The sequence below is a fragment of the Stegostoma tigrinum genome, chromosome 38, assembly GCF_030684315.1.
Source record: "Stegostoma tigrinum isolate sSteTig4 chromosome 38, sSteTig4.hap1, whole genome shotgun sequence".
NCBI classification, from domain to species: Eukaryota; Metazoa; Chordata; class Chondrichthyes; order Orectolobiformes; family Stegostomatidae; genus Stegostoma; species Stegostoma tigrinum.
In genome coordinates, this window is record NC_081391.1 from 15856515 (window position 1) to 15873897 (window position 17383).

At 46.9% G+C, this 17383-nt stretch overlaps 1 protein-coding gene across 1 annotated transcript in view; it reads left to right on the forward strand.

Moving 5' to 3' along the window:
* Positions 1-17383, forward strand: part of LOC125447080 (proline-rich protein 12-like) — a 90230-nt gene that overhangs the window by 39618 nt on the left and 33229 nt on the right. The window contains exons 5-8 of the mRNA XM_048521175.2: positions 1733-2252; positions 4035-4345; positions 10394-10510; positions 13077-13334. Of these exons, the coding sequence (XP_048377132.2) occupies positions 1733-2252; positions 4035-4345; positions 10394-10510; positions 13077-13334 (1206 nt within the window). The remainder of the gene's footprint in view (positions 1-1732; positions 2253-4034; positions 4346-10393; positions 10511-13076; positions 13335-17383) is intronic.

Sequence of the window (17383 nt, forward strand, 5' to 3'; positions counted from 1 at the left end):
TAGGAGAGGATTGAGATGAGGAAAAGTGTCTTCCCTCAAAGGGTAGTGTACTGTGGAATCCTGTACCACAGAAGGTAGCGGAAGCTAGGTCATTAAATATATTCAAGAAAAAAATTTGAAATACTTCAAGAGGTCTGGGGGAGAAAAATGGGAATATGGCATTGATATAGAAGATCAAACTGAATGGCAGAACATGCTCAAAGATCCAAATGACCTGTACCGCTTAGTTTCTATCTTTCATTTGGCCTTTGATGTATTCCATGACCCACGGACTCTCCACGGCTCTCTGGGAGAGATAGTTCCAAACACTGCCAATCTTCTGAGAGCAGAAATTCCTCCTCATCTCTGTCTTAACTGGGAGACACTTCATTTTGAAAAACATGGCCCCTAATGTTAGATTCTCCAACAAGGGGGACCCTTTCAGGATCCATCCTGTGAAATCCCCAGATTCAAATCAACAGGAAGTCTGGGGAAAACATGCCGGAAAAGCTTTGTGGGAGAATGGGATTATACAGGCACTACTCAGACCATAGCTGGAATATTGTGAACAGTTTTGGCCCTCTTATCTAAGGAAAGATCGACTGGCATTGGAGGCAGTCCAGAGAAGATTCACTTGACTGATACTGGGTGTGGAGAGATGGCCTTGTGAGGAGAGATTGAGTGCGTTGGGCCTGTTCTCTTTGGAGTTTAGAAGAGTGAGAGGTGACTTTATAGAAACATACAAGATTCTAACAAGGATTCTTGACAGGGTCAGTGCAGAAATGTTGTATCCCCTTGTAGGAGACACAAGACATAATCTCAGAGTAAAGGTTCACCCATTTAAAACAGACATGAGGAATTTCTTCTCTCAGAGGGTAGTCAATCTGCGGATTTTTTTACTGCAGAGGGCTGTTGAGACTGGGTCATTATGTACGTCCAAGGCTGAGTTCAGTTTTTAAATCAGGGGAATCAAGTTTTATGGGAAAAAGACGGGAAAGTGGAGTTCAGGATTATCAGATCAGCTATGATCTCATTAAATGCCAGGATGGACTCAACGGGCTGAACGACCTACTCCTGCTCCTACATCTTATGGTCTGCATGGCTCTTAGTTTTTCAGCATAGAAAAGTTTCGGAGGAACAAGAGCTGATCAGTCATGGTGTCAAATGTGCTCTGTCTCCCAGTATCATCATGGACAACCTCTGCTTCAACTCCACATTCCTGCCCAGTCCCCAAGTACTTTGATTCCCTGAGAAACTAAATGTCTGTTGCCCTCAAGCTTAAACAGACTCAATGTTGGAACATCATGCTTTGATTATACAGAATTGTAGATGGGGGAGGGCGTTCAGTATTGGAGCATTCTGTGCATCCTACAACCCTTTACCCAAGGAATGATAGATTTCCCTTTGAGGGAGCGCAGCAGAGATTCGCTTGACTAATTCCTGGGAAGGTGGGACTGTACTGTCAGGGTAGAGACAAAGGTTTCTTGGGATACAGGAGGACCATCTGTATTCCAGATGCATACTCTTCCTTCTCACTGTCTTCCAATGAAGGGCACCTATTCCTGTTCTTAACTCACTTTTTTTCACAGCAAGATGTTGTCTTCCTTTCCCCAACCATTCTGCACTTCCTTTTCTCCCTTCTGGATGTTTTCGGTTTTGGTGTTTGTCACAATAATTTTGTCTCTTCGCTCGTGCCCTTAGTTTGAAGCCTTAGCAACAACATGGTGATGTGTGCACTTTTCCCTCCTCAAAGGCCAAGGTTCAAGGGTCAAAGACAAGTGACCTTCTACCCATCGAGGCTCCAGAGTCTGTCCCAGCAGAAAGTGTCTTGGAGAACAGTCAAACCCAAGAAAAGATCAAGAAGAAAATAAAAGAGGTGGAGGAGAAACAGCCGGAAATGAAATCTGGATTCATGGCCTCGTTCCTGGACTTCCTGAAATCGGGAAAGAGGCAGCAGCTGCCAGCCACGACCTCCAGCCCGCAGAAAGGGCGCCCCTCGTCGGTTATTAACCAGCCACCACAAGCTTCCTTTGGCCTGACGCAGTCAATGCTGTCGGGGCCCCTTGACGCCTCAGAGAGTGACAGCCTAATGAGCTGTGCCAGCCCCTGCAAGAGGTTTGACGATGACCTCAAGAAGAACCTGGAGACTCTGCCGTCGTTCTCTTCCGACGAGGAGGATTCTGTTAGCAAGAACCAGGACCTGCAGAAGAGCATCAGCTCTGCCATCTCTGCCCTCTACGACCCAATGGATCGCAAGGAGAATGACATGACAGGTACCATGCTTTCTTTCCTAATGTAAGGGAGTCAAGGTGGGAAACCAGCAGGAACTCAAAGTTAAGGTAGGAGCTCAAATCGCATCGTATTGACCTATTTTTCTAATCAGTCTCTTCAGAGATGTTATTTGCACACCTCTGGAGCAGTTGGGACTTCAACCTGGGCCTCCTGGTCTAGGGTTAGGGATTGTACCACCACACCACAAGAGCGTCCTTGTTTTGTCATGATTCAGAACATGAGACATCATCACATGGCAACTTGTACAGTTCTTACATAGCTCGATAGGCTACATTCAGAAAGAATCTAGCTGGGGAGTGTCTGGACTCAGGAGACCCACTGTCTGAGTAAGCAGTGGTATATTTTGGCCTGAAATGAGGAATTACTTCACTCAGAGGGTGGTGAAATCTTCAGAGCTCTCTCAGTCATTGAGTATTGTTCAACTGAATGATTAATAGATTTCTAGATATTAAAGAGATCAGGGAAGTGGGAATAATGAGGAAAAATGGCTTGTGGTAGAAGGTCAGCCTTGATCTAGTTGAATAGCAGAGTGAATGGCCTGTGCCTGCTCTTAGTCTTTGTGCCAATGCCAGCTGCGTCTGGAGAAGATTTTTTTTTACAGGGATGGCACTAGAACTGTGAGGTTATAGTTCTCAGGATTGTCCAAACTGAGCACTTTTGAAGGTTGATTCAACTGAAGTCTTCAAAGACGTTTGAAAGGGTAGATGCAGAGAAGATGTTTAGATTTGCTAAGGAGACAGAAACCAGTAAATCCAGTCAGGAATTCAGGAGTAAATCTCTCCCTTCAACAGAGTGTGGAACTCTGTATCATGGTAGTCTTTGTGGCGGGGGGAGGGGTTGAATGTATCAATGCATTTAAGGAGAAGCCGGACAAGTGGATGAGATGTAGCAAATAGGTTAGAATACAGGTTCAGATGAAGTGGGGTGGGCAGAGATTACGTACCAGCAGGGACCAGTTGGACCAAATCTGCTGTAAATTTGATGCTTAAACATTGCACCCAAATCAGATATCACCCTTGAGATTGGAGGACAGAATTTCTTGTATCATGGTCAATTGGGTTTTGTTGTAACCTAGCAAATATGGGAAAATCAGACATAAAGGAAAGTATGCTCATAAGGGACTCTCTCACGTTCCTTCGCCCCATGGTATGCATCAAAATTGGGAGAGGTCCCTTAGCTAAAGATCAACGTGAATTTGGAACTCATTAGCGGTAGGAGTACTTGAAGTGAATGTTATCGATTTGGTTTGACTTATTGTCGTCACATATACCTAAGTACAGTGAAATTCTTTGTTTTGCCAGCGGTACAGGCAGATCATTAGCAAACAAGGACATACAGATCATAGGGTGCTTAGACAGAGCAAGGCATGCAAGGTTATGGCTGCACCAGAGGTGCTCAAAGCAAGATCAACATTATTTGAAGTTCTAAAGTTTGTTCATCTGTCTATTGACAGCAGGAAAGAAGCTGTTCTCGAACCTGTTGGTGCATGTGTTCAAGCTTCTGTATTTAAAGTGAGGTCAAACAAGCACAGGAGGGTGAAGGGAATACAGGGTTATGCAGATTGATTAGATGAGGAAAGGTAGGAGGAAACTCAAAGTGCAGCTTAAACTGGTTTGGATTGGTGGGCTGAATGGTCTGTTTCTATTCTGTATTTCTTTTGGAAAAGAAAAGGGAGGTATCAGTGAAATTTGGGGTTGAGTGGGAGAAGAGAGACTGTTCCTTGAATCTGACTATTTCCATTTAGATCTGTGTTGTTTTGCCAGATAATATGACCGTAGAAGAGAAAGAAGTCAGCACATCACCTTCTGAGGCCTCCCAGCCAGAGCAGCCTGCTCCCCCGTCTCCAGTCTTGCCTAAAGAGTCGATCCCAGAAGAAGAACCTTCTCCTCCCCCCGCGTCCCCACCACAGCCAGAAGAGAAAGAGGCTCCTTCCCCCATCAAGCTAGCCAAGAAACAGGACACAGTGGCCATTTATGGCGAGACTGACGAAGATGATGAGGAGAGTGGCGGAGAAGGTGCCATACGGAAGTGGGACGAGTTTGTCATCAAAATTGACGACATCAAGGAACTCAAGGTATGATTTCCCACCCGTTAACACTCAAAAATTAATGAAACCTTTACAAAATATTATCAAGATTCACGTGAATATTATATTTAGCAATAAATAGTGACCACTCTTGGGGACATGAGTAATGAGGAACTTCTTGTTTGTTGGAAGGAAGTAGGTTAAATGGCTGACGCCCAAAAGGCTAAAAAATAGAAGTGACTATGTATTTTCTATTTGTGACTTTTAGGATCTTCTTTCCTGACTTGGTCATTGAGGCAACTATTGAGAAGGAAATATTTCTCTAAATCTTCCTGTCTTTGCAGCAGAGGCCTAGGGCAGGCCCTTAGTTCCCACTCATCGTCGCTGTCCCTTTCAGTGGGGTATAGTTTAATCCTTTAGTAGTATTTCATACTGGGACACGTTTTGTACTTTAGAAATGGTCTGGAAATCCATAGTCATTGCAGTTTGGAAAGAGGGCATTCAGCCCATTGGAGTTCTCATCAAGGTTTGGAAATCCTCAGGAGAGGCAACGGCCTAGTGGTATTATCACTGGACTGTTAATCCAGAGACCCAGATAATATTCTGGCAGGTGGTGGGATTTGAAATCAACAAAAATACCTGGAATTAGGAATTAGGAATCTAATGATGACCATGAAACCATTGCCGATTGTCGGGAAAAACCCATCTGGTTCACTAATATCTTTCAGGGAAGGAAACTGCCATCCTTGCCTGGTCTGGCCTGCATGTGACTCCAGACCCACAGCTATGTGGTTGACTCTTAACTGCCCTCTGGGCGATTAGGGATTGGTAATAAATGTTGGCCTAGTCAGCAATGCCCTCATTCTCCTGAATGAATAAAGGAAAAAAAACTGGGACCATTTCCTAGAAGGACAAGGATAATACAAACATGGGAACACCACCCCCTGCAAGTTCCCTCCTTGAGCCACTCACCCTCCTGACCTGGAAATATATCACTATCGCTGGGTCAAAATCCTGGAATGCCCCTCCCGATCAGCATTGTGGGTTAAACTATAGCACCTGGGCTGCAGTGGTTCAAGATAGCAGCCCACCAGTACCTTCTCTGGGGATGGAGCAATAAATGCTGGCTCAGCACTGACATCCACATGCCATGAATGAATTTAAAAAGAATAGCCCCATTGTTATTTCCTGAACAGACAAGCTAATGTTAGCGCAGGGAAAATCCTTGCAAAAATGTAAGCTAAATCTTGAAACCTTTAGCCAAGTTATTGAGACAGAAATCTCAATAGGGTGTGTTGGTTATGTTACTGGACTAATAATCCAGGTGTGGGATTAGCAGCAGAACAATTGAGAGTTCAAATCCCACCATGGCAATTTGAGAATTTTATTTCATTTTAAGCAATTTTGTAAATTAAAGGAAAAAAAAAGGAACTGGCCTAGAGCTGTTGAACTATGCATTTGCTGGGGTTACATGACAACATGGGGCTTTAGTGTGATCTCTGAATTGTGATTGAATTAAAAACTGCCACCCCTGTTTCCTTGACTAACAGGAAATGGGTATCCCTGGCAAAGACAAGGCTAATTGCCCATTTCCTGTTGCTGCCGAGAGCTTGTCAGCGGCCATTTATCTGTCATTATAGAGTTAAAAATCAGTGAGCAAAATCAGGTAGGAGTTAATAGATTGGGCCTGTACCCATTGGAGTTTAAAACAGCGAAGAATGAAAGGTAGTAAGAACTGCCGATGCTGGAGTCTGAGATAACACCGTGCGGAGCTGGAGGAACACAGCAGGCCAGGCAGCATCAGAGGAGCAGGAAAGTTGATGTTTTGGGTCGGGGCCCTTCTTCAGAAGAGTGAAAGGTGATTGTATTGCTACGATAATGGGGTGCTGATGAGGTGGATTCCGAGAGGATGTTTCTGTTGTGAAGAGTCTAGATCTAAGGGACACAATTTCGAAATATGGGGACCCTGATTTAAGACTGATAGGAGGACAATTTGTTGGTTTAGTTAGTCTTTGGAATTCTTTTCCTTGGAGCGCAGTGGAGGCTGGGACACCGAATATATCCAAGGCTGAGTAAGATTTTTGGTTGAAAAGGGGGTTGATGGTTATAAGAAGCAGATTTGAAACTGGGGTAGAGGCAGATCAGCCATGGTCTTACTGATTGGCAGAGTGGGCTTGAGGGGCTGAGTGGTCTTCTGCTCCTAATTCTTGTGGGACAACCACATTGCTGTGGGTCTGGAGTCACATACAGTCCAGGCTGAGTAAGGATGGCAGATTTTTTTTTTCCTTAAATGGTATTTGTCAATGAGCTGGGCTTTTCACATTGATGCACTAACCTCATGGATATGATTACAAACTTTTTTCTCTATTATTAATTTTTGCCACTGTTCTGTCCAAACTGTGCAGCTGTTTGGTAGCCTAAGGGGTCCTGCACTTCAGATAGAGTTAATGGGAGTTGTCTTTTTCTGAGGGTGGGGGATTTCAAGATTAGGGGGCACATTTTGAAGGTGAGAGGAGAGAGATTTAAAAAAGACATGAGGAGCAATTTTTTTTTACACAAGAGGGTGGTTTGTGTGTGGAATGAACTCCCTGAGGAAGTGGTGGATGTGAGTACAATTACGTTTAAAATAGATTTGCAAAAGGTCATGAATCGGAAAGGTTTGGAGAGATATGGGCCAGGAGCAGATAGTTGGGATTGGTTTAGTTTTGCATAATGTTCGACATGGACTGGTTGGACCGAAGGGTCTGTTTCCATGCTGTGTGACTCAATGACTCCATATACATGGCTGCACCAAGCATTTGAAGGGTCTTCACACTTGAGCAATTCACTCACTCGCTTCAGAATGCTTGAAATGCAGTCATTTGACAACTGCAGTGCTGTCTTGAGGCAGCAAAATGTGGGAAATGTGTTTTTTGCAGCAAGTTGTCATGATCTTGAACACTCTGCCTGAAAGGGCTGATTGATTAATTATTTTTTAAAGGGATTGGGACGATTACTTAAAATTTTACAGCTAGAAACAAGCAGTTCAGCCCATTTGAGTGTCACAGAAGCTTTCTGCCTCCTCTATTGAATCTCGGGCCTGAACTTGAAAAGCAAAAATTGGCATTGTTAAAAGGACTATGTGGAAAGACTGGGAGGCTTTCAAACAGCCAGCACAGGAATGGTGGCTACCCGGCCTCTTCTGCTCTGTACCATTCTGTAGCCCAGGGCTGACTTTGTCAGAGATAGTAGGAACTGCCGATGCTGGAGAATCTGAGATAACAAGGTGTGGAGCTGGATGAACACAGCAGGCCAAGCAGCATCAGAAGAGCGGGAGAGCTGACATTTCGGGTCTAATCCCTTCTTCAGAAATGGAGGAGGGGAAGGGGATTCTGAAATAGTAGAGAGGGAGGGGGAGGCGACGATGGATGGTGGATAAACGAGCAAATAGGTGGAGAGAAGACGGACAGGTCAAGGAGGCGGGGATGGAGCCGGGAAAGGTGAGTGTAGGTAGGGAGTTAGGATGGGGGTTGGTCAGTCCAGGAAGGCGGGTGGGAGGAGTGTATTCTACATAGCCGTGGGAGTCGGTGGGCTTGAAATGGATATCGGTTTCCAGGTGGTTGCCAGAGATGGAAACAGAGGGGTCTAGGAAGGAGAGAGAGGTATTGGAGATGGTCCAGGTGAACTTAAGGTTGGGGCGGAAGGTATTAGTGAAGTGGATGAACTGTTTGAGCTCCTCAGTGATCAATATAATGGAGGAAGAGCTCGGGGATAGGAGGGATTGTTCCACATTCCACGTACCCTACAAAGAGGCAGGCATAGCTTGGGCCCATGCGGGTACCCATGGCCACCCCCTTTGTCTGTAGGAAGTGGGAGGAATTGGAGGAGAAGTTGTTAAGGGTGAGGACGAGTTCAGCTAATCTGATGAGGGTGTCGGTGGAGGGGGACTGGTCGGGCCTACGGGACTGGAAGAAGCGGAGGGCCTTTAAGCCATCTGTATTGGGAATGCAAGTGTATAGGAACTGGACGTCCATGGTGAAGATGAGGTGTTGAAGACCAGGGAATCGGAAGTTTTGGAGGATGTAGGTGGGGAGTTCCTTGACCAAGGGGGAGAAAATGGAATCGAGATAAGTGGAGATAAGCTCGGTGGGGCAGGAGCAGGCAGAGACAATGGGTCTACCAGGGCAGTCAGCTTTGTGGATTTTGGGAAGGAGATAGAAGCGGGCGGTGTGGGGTTGGGGAACGATGAGGTTAGAGGCTGTGGGTGGGATGCCACCTGAGGTGATGAGTTTGTGGATGGTCTGGGAGATGTTGTTTTGGGGCGGCTGGGGATGGGGACCTGATCAAGGGGGTGGTAGGAAGAGGTGTCAGAGAGCTGGTGCATGGCCTCGGTGATGTAGAGGTCAGTGCGCCATACTACAACTGCACCTCCCTTGTCTGCAGGTTTTACAATGAAGCTGGGGTGGGAGCGGAGGGCTGCATGTTCTGTGGAGGAGAAGTTGGAATGGGTGAGAAAGGTGGAGAGGTTGAGGTGATTGATATCTCGCCGGCCGTTGGAGCTGAAGAGGTCGGGTTGGGGGGGGGAGCGTGTAGGAGGCCTTAGGGTGGTGTCCAGGAGGAGGGGGTTGTTGGAGGTGGGAGAAAGGATCAGTGGAGGGAGGGTTAGGCTCATGATTAAAGAAGTAAGTGTGGAGGTGGAGACGGCAGAAAAACTGTTTTGCAAAAGTGCCATCCCCTATTCCCAATTCCTTCGCCCCTGCCACATCTGCTCCAGAGATGAGGCGTTCCATTCCCGGACATCCCAAAAGTCCTCGTTTTTCAATGACCGCAACTTCCCCTCCACAGTGGTCAAAAACACCCTTGACCACGTCTCTCGCATTTCCTGCAACTCATCCCTCACACCCCCTCCCCGCAGCAAACAAATCAGAATCCCCCTCGTCCTCACGTACCACCCCACCAACCTCCGGATCCAACGCATCATCCTCTGACACTTCTGCCATCTGCAATCCGACCCCACCACCAAAGACATCTTTCCCTCCCCATCCTTAACTGCCTTCCAGAGGGACCACTGTCTCTGTAACTCTGTCGTTTGCTCCATACGCCCCACCAGTCCCACCACCTCTGGCACTTTTCCCTGCAATCGCAGGAAGTGATACACCTGCCCCTACACCTCCGCCCTCACCCCCATCCCAGGCCCTAGAAAGACTTTTCACATCAAACACATCTGTTAACGTGATATCCTGTATCTGCTGTACCCATTGTGGCCCCCTCTACATCGGAGAAACCAAGCAGAGGTTTGGGGACCACTTTGTGGAACACCTACGCTCGGTTCGTGACAAATGACTGCACCTCCCAGTCACGAACCACTTCAACTCCCCCTCCCACTCCTTGGACAGCATGTCGATCCTGGGCCTCCTCCAGTGCCACAACGATGCCTCATATTCCACTTGGAAACCCTGCAGCCCAATGGTATCAATGTGGACTTCGCAAGTTTCAAAATCTCCCCGTCCTTTCTCCCCACCCCATCCACTCTTCCCAACTCAACCCCGCCTCCACCTCCTACCTACCAGCCTCATCCCCGCCTCCTTGACCTGTCCACCTTCCCTGGAGTGGCCAACCTCCACCCGAACTCCCCACCCACACTCACCACCCACACTCACCTTTACTGGCTCCAGCCCCGTCTCCTTGACCTGTCTGTCTCCTCTCCACCTATCTGCTCCTTTATCCAGCTTCTATCCGCCTCCCCCACTTTCTATTTATTTCAGAATCCCCTTCCCCTCCCCCATTTCTGAAGAAGAGTCCAGACCCGAAACGTCAGACTTCCTGCTCCTGTGATGCTGCTTGGCCTGCTGTGTTCATTCAGCTCTACACCTTGTTATCTCTGACTTTGTCAGGTTGTCCCTTGAGACACTAAAGAGCGTCAAACATAGAAAACAGGAGGAGACTCTTCAAGCCTGCTTCACCAGTTAATATGATCATGGCCGATCCTCTCTCTCAACTTCGTTTTCTGGCTTTCTCCTCAGACTCCTTGAAGCCTTTAAAATCTAAAAATGTGTCCATCTGTTGAATGTCAGATTTTGCTGAGGCTGACTACTTGCACTGCATACTGTTTTACAGCTAGCGATGCAGGCCGGAAGCGAGCCTCCTCCAATCTGGCGAGTGCAGAAAGCCTCGCTCCAGCAGTTTGTACCCGAGGTGCGGGATGGTCAGCGCCACTTCTCTTCCAGTGCTCAGGTAAGCTCAACTGCCCCTCCTTCCTTCTTTTCCCTTTCTCTTCCCCGTTTCTCTCTCTGTCTGTCTCTTTCTCTTCCTCCCTCTGTTCCTTCCTTCTGTCCCTCCCTCCTTCCCTTCCCTCTCTCTCCCTCTCTCTCTATCTCTCTCTCTCTCTCTCTCTCCCTCTCCCCTCTCCCCCCCCCCCCCTCTCTCTCTCTCTCTCTCTCTCTCTCTCTCTCTCTTTCCGCCACCCGATTCTTTTCCACCCTCCCACCAGCCTGGAAAGGACATACCTGAAGTGGTGAAGTACCCACAGAACGTAAGCAACAAAGACAAGAGTGTCTGTGGCTCAGTGCACAGCACTCCCATCTCTTGAAGCACAAAGGTTACAGGTTCAAGCCCCACACTAGAGACGTGAGCATTAAAACCCAGGCGGGTGCTCCCAGCGCAGTCCTCAGGTGCCAGAGGTGCCCTCTTCTGGAACGAGATGCTCAGCCCTTAGCCCTGTCTGCTGGATGTTCCGGAACAGCAAGTGCCCTGGTATTATTTAGAAAAGGAGCCTATCCCTCAGTTAACATCTACACAAAAACAAAACAGGTTATCTGGTCATTCCCATATCACTTTGTGGGAGCTTGCTGTGCACAGTTGGCTACTATGTTTCTGACATTATAGCAGCACCTACTCCTTTTGAATCTGCCCTATGGCCTAGTGAAGTCCTGAAGTCATGAGAAGGTGCTGTATAAATGCAAATCTTTCAAATGTTACATTTATATAAATCTGGAATTATAAAACGGCTGTTGATTGTCAGAAAAACCCATCTGGTTCACCTAATGTCCTTTTAGGGAAGGAAATTTGCGATCCTTACATGGCCTGGCCTGCATGTGACTCCAGACCCACAGCAATGTGGTTGATCTGGGTATTTAGGGATGGGCTGTAACTGCTGGCTGAGTCAACAATGCCTGCATCCAGTGAATGAATAAATAAAAAGGCATATTTCACAGCTTCTGTTCCTCAAAGCTTTACGGCCAATGAAGTCCTTTCAAAATGTAATCCCTGTTGTAATGGATTAAGTATGGCTGCCGGTTTGTGCACAGCAAGCTCCCACAAACAGCAATGTGAGAAATGGCCCGATAGCCTGTACTTTCCAGGATGTTGTTTGAGGGATAAGTATTGGCCAGGACACTGTGAAGAAGTCTTGATTCCTTTGATGGCCAAATTTAAAGGGCAGTTGGAGGTCTCTGTGCAATATTTCCTCTCCTTTTTTTAAGGAGAATGGGGAAGGGGTTGGGGAGAGAATTCCAGAGATTAGGCCAGCCACTGGCCTCCCTGTATACCACCGGGCAAAGTAGTTACTGCCAACTGGGATATTCAACAACAGCAGCCATCACCAGTTTTCCAGAAAGGACGGTGATCTGGGCTGGAATTCCTAGATTTTTGTTTCACTCATAAGCCTAGGCTGCTGGGTTTTGAGTGTCATTGAGTAGAAGTAGCTGACCCAGCACAGTTCTGGGATCAAATCTGCTGTCTGCAGTTTAGAAAATTGTCATTGCTGGTTTATGGGTGTTGTTGGCTAGGTATCCTTGAGAAGGTGGTGCTGAGCTGCCTTCCTGACAGCTGCAGTCTCATATGGTGTAGGTAGAGCCACAATGTTATTAGGAGCAGTTTTCCCAGAATTTGACCCAGCAACAGTGAAATAATAACCAGAGCAACATACTGGAGATGCTGGAAATTTGAAATAAAAGCAGAAAGTGCTGGAAAACTGAGCAGGCCTGGCAGCATCTGTGAAGGGAGAGAAACAGAGTTAATGTTTTGGGTCTGATATAACACCGTTCTGAAGAAGTGCCACACTGGACACGAAATTCTGTTTTTCTCTCTCCACAGAATCTGCTTGGCCTGCTGGGTTTCTGCAGCATTTTCTGTGTTAATTTTAGATCTATGCTGTGTGATGCCCCCTGTTCAAGTAAGTAGGCGAGCTCTGTTCGCTGTATTTGGGTCCTTCGTAACTTTACAATCAGATGTCACAACAGAAGGTTATAGCCTGACTGGTTTATTTGAAGTCACAAGCTTTCAAAGCGATGCTCCTCTGCCAGGTGAAATGTTCACCTGGAAATCCGAAATGAGAATGGACAGTGCTGTAGAAACTCAGCAGGTCTGGCAGTGTATGTGGAGAGAGAAATGGAGTTAACGTTTCAAGTCTGGTGTGACTCCCCACCGGAGTTCTGAACAAGGAATGGCTTGTTTCTCTACACCGGGATATTTTGTTTATTCAGCCGCGGGACAAGGGCACTGTTGGCTGGCCAACTTCTCCTGCCCGTCCCTACTTGTCCCTTGAGAAGGTGGTGGTGAACTGCCTTCTTGAACTGCTCTTGTCCATGGGCTGATCCACAATGCTGTTAGGAAGGGAACTCCTTCAGGAATTTGAAGGTGGAAGTGTTCCTGTGCACCTGTGCCCTGGGCCTCAGTGGTAGTGGCTGTTGTTTTGGGAGGTGACGGTCGAGTCATTTTCCATCTTGCACACCCACCATAAAAAATGGCCGCCGTTGGTACAGTGAAGTGAGCATTGAAACTTTCTCCTCTTCCTCATTAGTATATCGAGTACCCGGATGAGGTGAAGATGGACTACCAGCGGCTGTATGTGAAGTTTCTGGAGAATGTGGAGAAAAAGGACTACGTACGGATCTGCTCAAAGAAGCCCTGGCACAGGCCCTTGCACCTGGCCAAGAAACAAGACTCTGTCGCCATTTCTGGCGAGACAGATGAGGAGGATGAAGAAAGCGGAGGTGAAGGCGTCTTCCGGGAGCGTGACGAGTTTGTCGTGAAGATCGACGACATCAAAGCACTTAAGGTAAAGCAAGCCCCCTGGTGAAACAGTAACTTGCCCCTTGGACAAAAAAAATGTGTCCGCCATCATCATAAACAACAATCCCCCCAACTCCCCTTTGCAGGAATTTCAGGCAAACCAAGATGGACGCAGAACCAAGTACCAGGGGTATTGAGGCAAATAAAGCAAAGTGTGGGCAAAGGGGAAGACTCAAAGAATGAGTTAGAGGTGGATGGGTCTGGAGAGAGATTTCCAGAGATTCAGCGCTATGTGAAGATGTGACTACTTATGGTTAGCGAAGGGACGTTTAGGAATCTGGAAGAGGCCAGGATTTGCAGGAGTTCCGGGTCTGGTGGGGATTAGAGATACGGAGTGATGAGACCATCAAAGAATTTTAATATGAGGATGGGGAATTTAAAACTGAAATGTTGCTGAATCTGGAATGTGATTTCTACCTTGTTCTAGTCTAAGTATAAAGTCCAACATTTCATTATCCTTTCTGAGCGTCATTGGTTTGAGCCTTGAGGAAATGATGGGCTGAATGGACCATTCCTTGAGACTTTAAGCTCCTCCCCATGATGATGCCAGTTCGTGTTTGAATATGAAGCTGGTGCCAAGGGTATGCACCCAGGCAAAGCATACAGATGGGATATTCTTCCACAGGTGGCATCACTGTCTCTTTGAACATGGTCCTGTTGGGGCAACTCTACTGTTTTACAGTGAATGTAAAGCTCCTTCGACACTGTCCCCGTTAACACTTGCAGGATGGGGTCAGCACTGTTTTAGGTACAGGGTAAAACACTTCACTCTTTTAAAGCAAAAGTAAAGGTCTCTTGACACTGTCTCCATCAAACACTCCCAAGACAGTGTCAGCATGGGATTAGAAACAGAGTAAACCTCCCTTTACTCCTTTAAACTGAATGTAAAGCTCCCTAAACAGCTGAGGCACAGTGACAAAACAGAATCATAGAGTAATACAGAATGGAAGCACAGACACTTCGGTCCAAGTCATCCATGCCTACCAGGTTTCCCAAATTAAACTGGTCCCATTTGCCTGAATTTGCCCTGTATCCTTCTAAACCTTTCTTAATCATGCACCCTAATCCAAATGTCTTTCAAATTTTGTAACTGTACCTGCGTCTACCACTTCCTCTGGCAGTTTGTTCCATATATGCACCACCCTCTGTGTGGAAAAAGTTGTCTCTCATGTCCCTTTTAAATCTTTACCCTCTCATCTTAAAAGTATATCCTGTAGTTTTGAACTCCCCTACCCTGGGAAAAATACCATTGCTACTCACCTTATCTGTGCCCCTTGTGATTGTCTCTCTATAAGGACACCCCTCACCCTCTTACACTCTAGGGAAAAAATCCTGGTTTATCCAGCCTCTTCGTAATTCAAACCCTTCAATCCCAGTAACACCCTTGTAAATCTTTTCAGCATTCTCTCCAATCTAATAATATCCTTTTTATGGTAGGGCAACCAGAATTGAACGCAGTATTCCAAAAGTGGCCTCTCCAATGTCCTGTACAGCCACAACATGACATCCCAACTCTTATACCCAATGCTGTGCCCAAATAAGGCAAACATGCCAAATACCTTCTTCGCCACCCTGTCTAGCTGTGATGATGTTTTCAAGGAACTGTGTGCCTGAACCCCTAGGCCTCTCTGTTCAACAATATTCCCCAGAGCTCTACTATTAACTCTATAAGTCCTGCACTGGTTTGCCTTACCAAAATGCAACACGTCACATTTATCTAAATTAAACTCCATCTGTCACTCCTCAGTTCGTTGGACCAGCTGATCACGATCCCAATCTGAGATAACCTTCTTCACCATTGACTATGCCAGCAATTTTGGTGTTACCTGCAACTTTACTAACCATGCCTCCTAAATTCTTATCCAAATCATTTTTATAAATGAAAAACAACAGTGGACCCAGGACTGGTCCCTGCAGAACACCACTGGTCACAGGTCTCCAGACTGAAAAGCAACCCTCTCCCACCACTCTCTACCTTCTTCGGTCAAGCCAGTTTGGTATCCCATTGGCTAGCTCTCGCAGGATCTGATGATCTAACTTTACTAACCAGTCTACCACACAGAACCTTGCAGAAGCCCTTGCTAAACTACATGAAGACAGCATCGGCTGCTTCGCCCTCATTTGTGTTCTTGGCCATGTCCTCAAAAAAACTCAATCAAGTTTGTCAGGCATAGTTTCCCATGCACAAAGCCATGCTGACTATCCTTAATAAATCCTTGCCTCTCCAAATGCATGTCTTTCAGAATCCCCTCCAACAATTTATCCATCACTAATGTGAGAGTCACCAGTCCATAGTTCCCAGACTTTTCCTTGCAGCGTCTCTCAAACAAACGCATAACATTAACCAGCCTCCAGTCTTCCAGCACCTCACCCGTGGCTGTTGATGGTACAAATACCTGCGAGGAGCCCTGCATTTCTTCCCTAGCTCCCCACAATGTGGGGTACCCTTGATAAGGTCCTGGACACTTACCAACCTTTTATGCTCTTTAAACCTCCAGCAACTCCTCTACTGTAATGTGGACTGTTTACAACATATCACTGTTTATTTCTACAAGTTCTCAAGCTTACATGTTTTTCACCACAGTAAACACTGAATGTGAACTATTCGTTTAGTATCTCACCCATGTCCTGTGGTTCCACTCATAGATGGACTCGTTGATCTTTAAGTGGCTCTAATCTCTCTTTTGCTGTTTTGTCCTTTAATGAGCAAAAAACTAATGTGAACGAAACTTGTATAAGGAAATGGAAACTTGTCAAATTAAAATAGCGTTGTCCAGGGTGATGATGCAATCCAGCCCCTGCAGTGCCTTCAGGTTTGTAAAGGCCTCTATAGTGCTGGTGAGCTCTGCATGCTCCTTCTCTAGGGACACCCAAGTGTGGGTGTGACTGTGAAAGAGTGACAGACGGTCAGGAATAATGACACCCTTTTCGGCCTGCTGCCTCGACCTATTGGCCAGGCTCAGGAACAGACCCATGAGAAGGCCCTTTGATTTACCTGCCCCTCCCCACATAGGAGCACGGGGCTGAAGTACAGTGAACACTTAAGGAGCAGCCCCTTCAGAAAACTAGAAAGGGCCTGCAGACAAAAACTTCCAGCATTAATGTGACATGCGGTTTTGTCCCAGCCACAAAAACTACACATGGGCTGGCACTCAGTGTACTTACCCAACCAGTGGTTGCATGGGACTGCTGCGTGCAGTACTGTCTCAACCAGATCCCTAAACTGTACCCCAAAAGCAAGCTGAGATAGCAAGGTGTAGAGCTGGATGAACACAGCAGGCCAAGCAAAATCAGGGGAGCAGGAAGGCTGACATTTCAGGCCTGGACCCTTCTTCAGAAATGGGGTAGGGGAAGGGGGAATCTGAAATAAATAGGGAGAGAGGGGAAGGCAGATAGAAGATGGATAGAGGAGAAGACAGGTGGAGAGGAGACAGACCGGTCAAAGAGGTGGGGATGGAGCCAGTAAAAGTGAGTGTAGGTGGGCAGTTAGGGAGGGGATAGGTCAGTCCGGGGAGGACGGACAAGTCAAGGGGGTGGGATGAGGCTAGTAGGTAGGAGATGGGTTGGCACTTGAGGTGGGAGGAGGGGATAGGTGGGAGGAAGGACAGTTTATGGAGGCGGGGACAAGCTGGGCTGGTTTTGGGATACGGTAGGGGGAGGGCAGATTTTGAAGCTTGTGAAGTCCACATTGATACCATTCACCCAGCTGTACACTTTGTTATCTCAGATTCTCCAGCATCTGCAGTTCCTACCACCCCCAAAGCAAGCTGCTGCTTTCTGAAGGGAAAATGTGGGACAGCAATTGGAAAATCGACAGATTAGTCACAACCAGCATCGCCAACCTTTCCAAGATGTTTGGGAATCTCCAGAAATTGAAGAATTATCTCCCAGGCCATGTGTGGGGGCACAAGAGAGAAAAATAGTAGTGATATGTGCTCACATTGGCCCTGATTGATCCAGGAGTAGCTACTCTGTTGCGGCTTTTTTTTTCCATCCAACACTACTCCAGTGGGTTTTCCCGAACCCAGCTCTCCC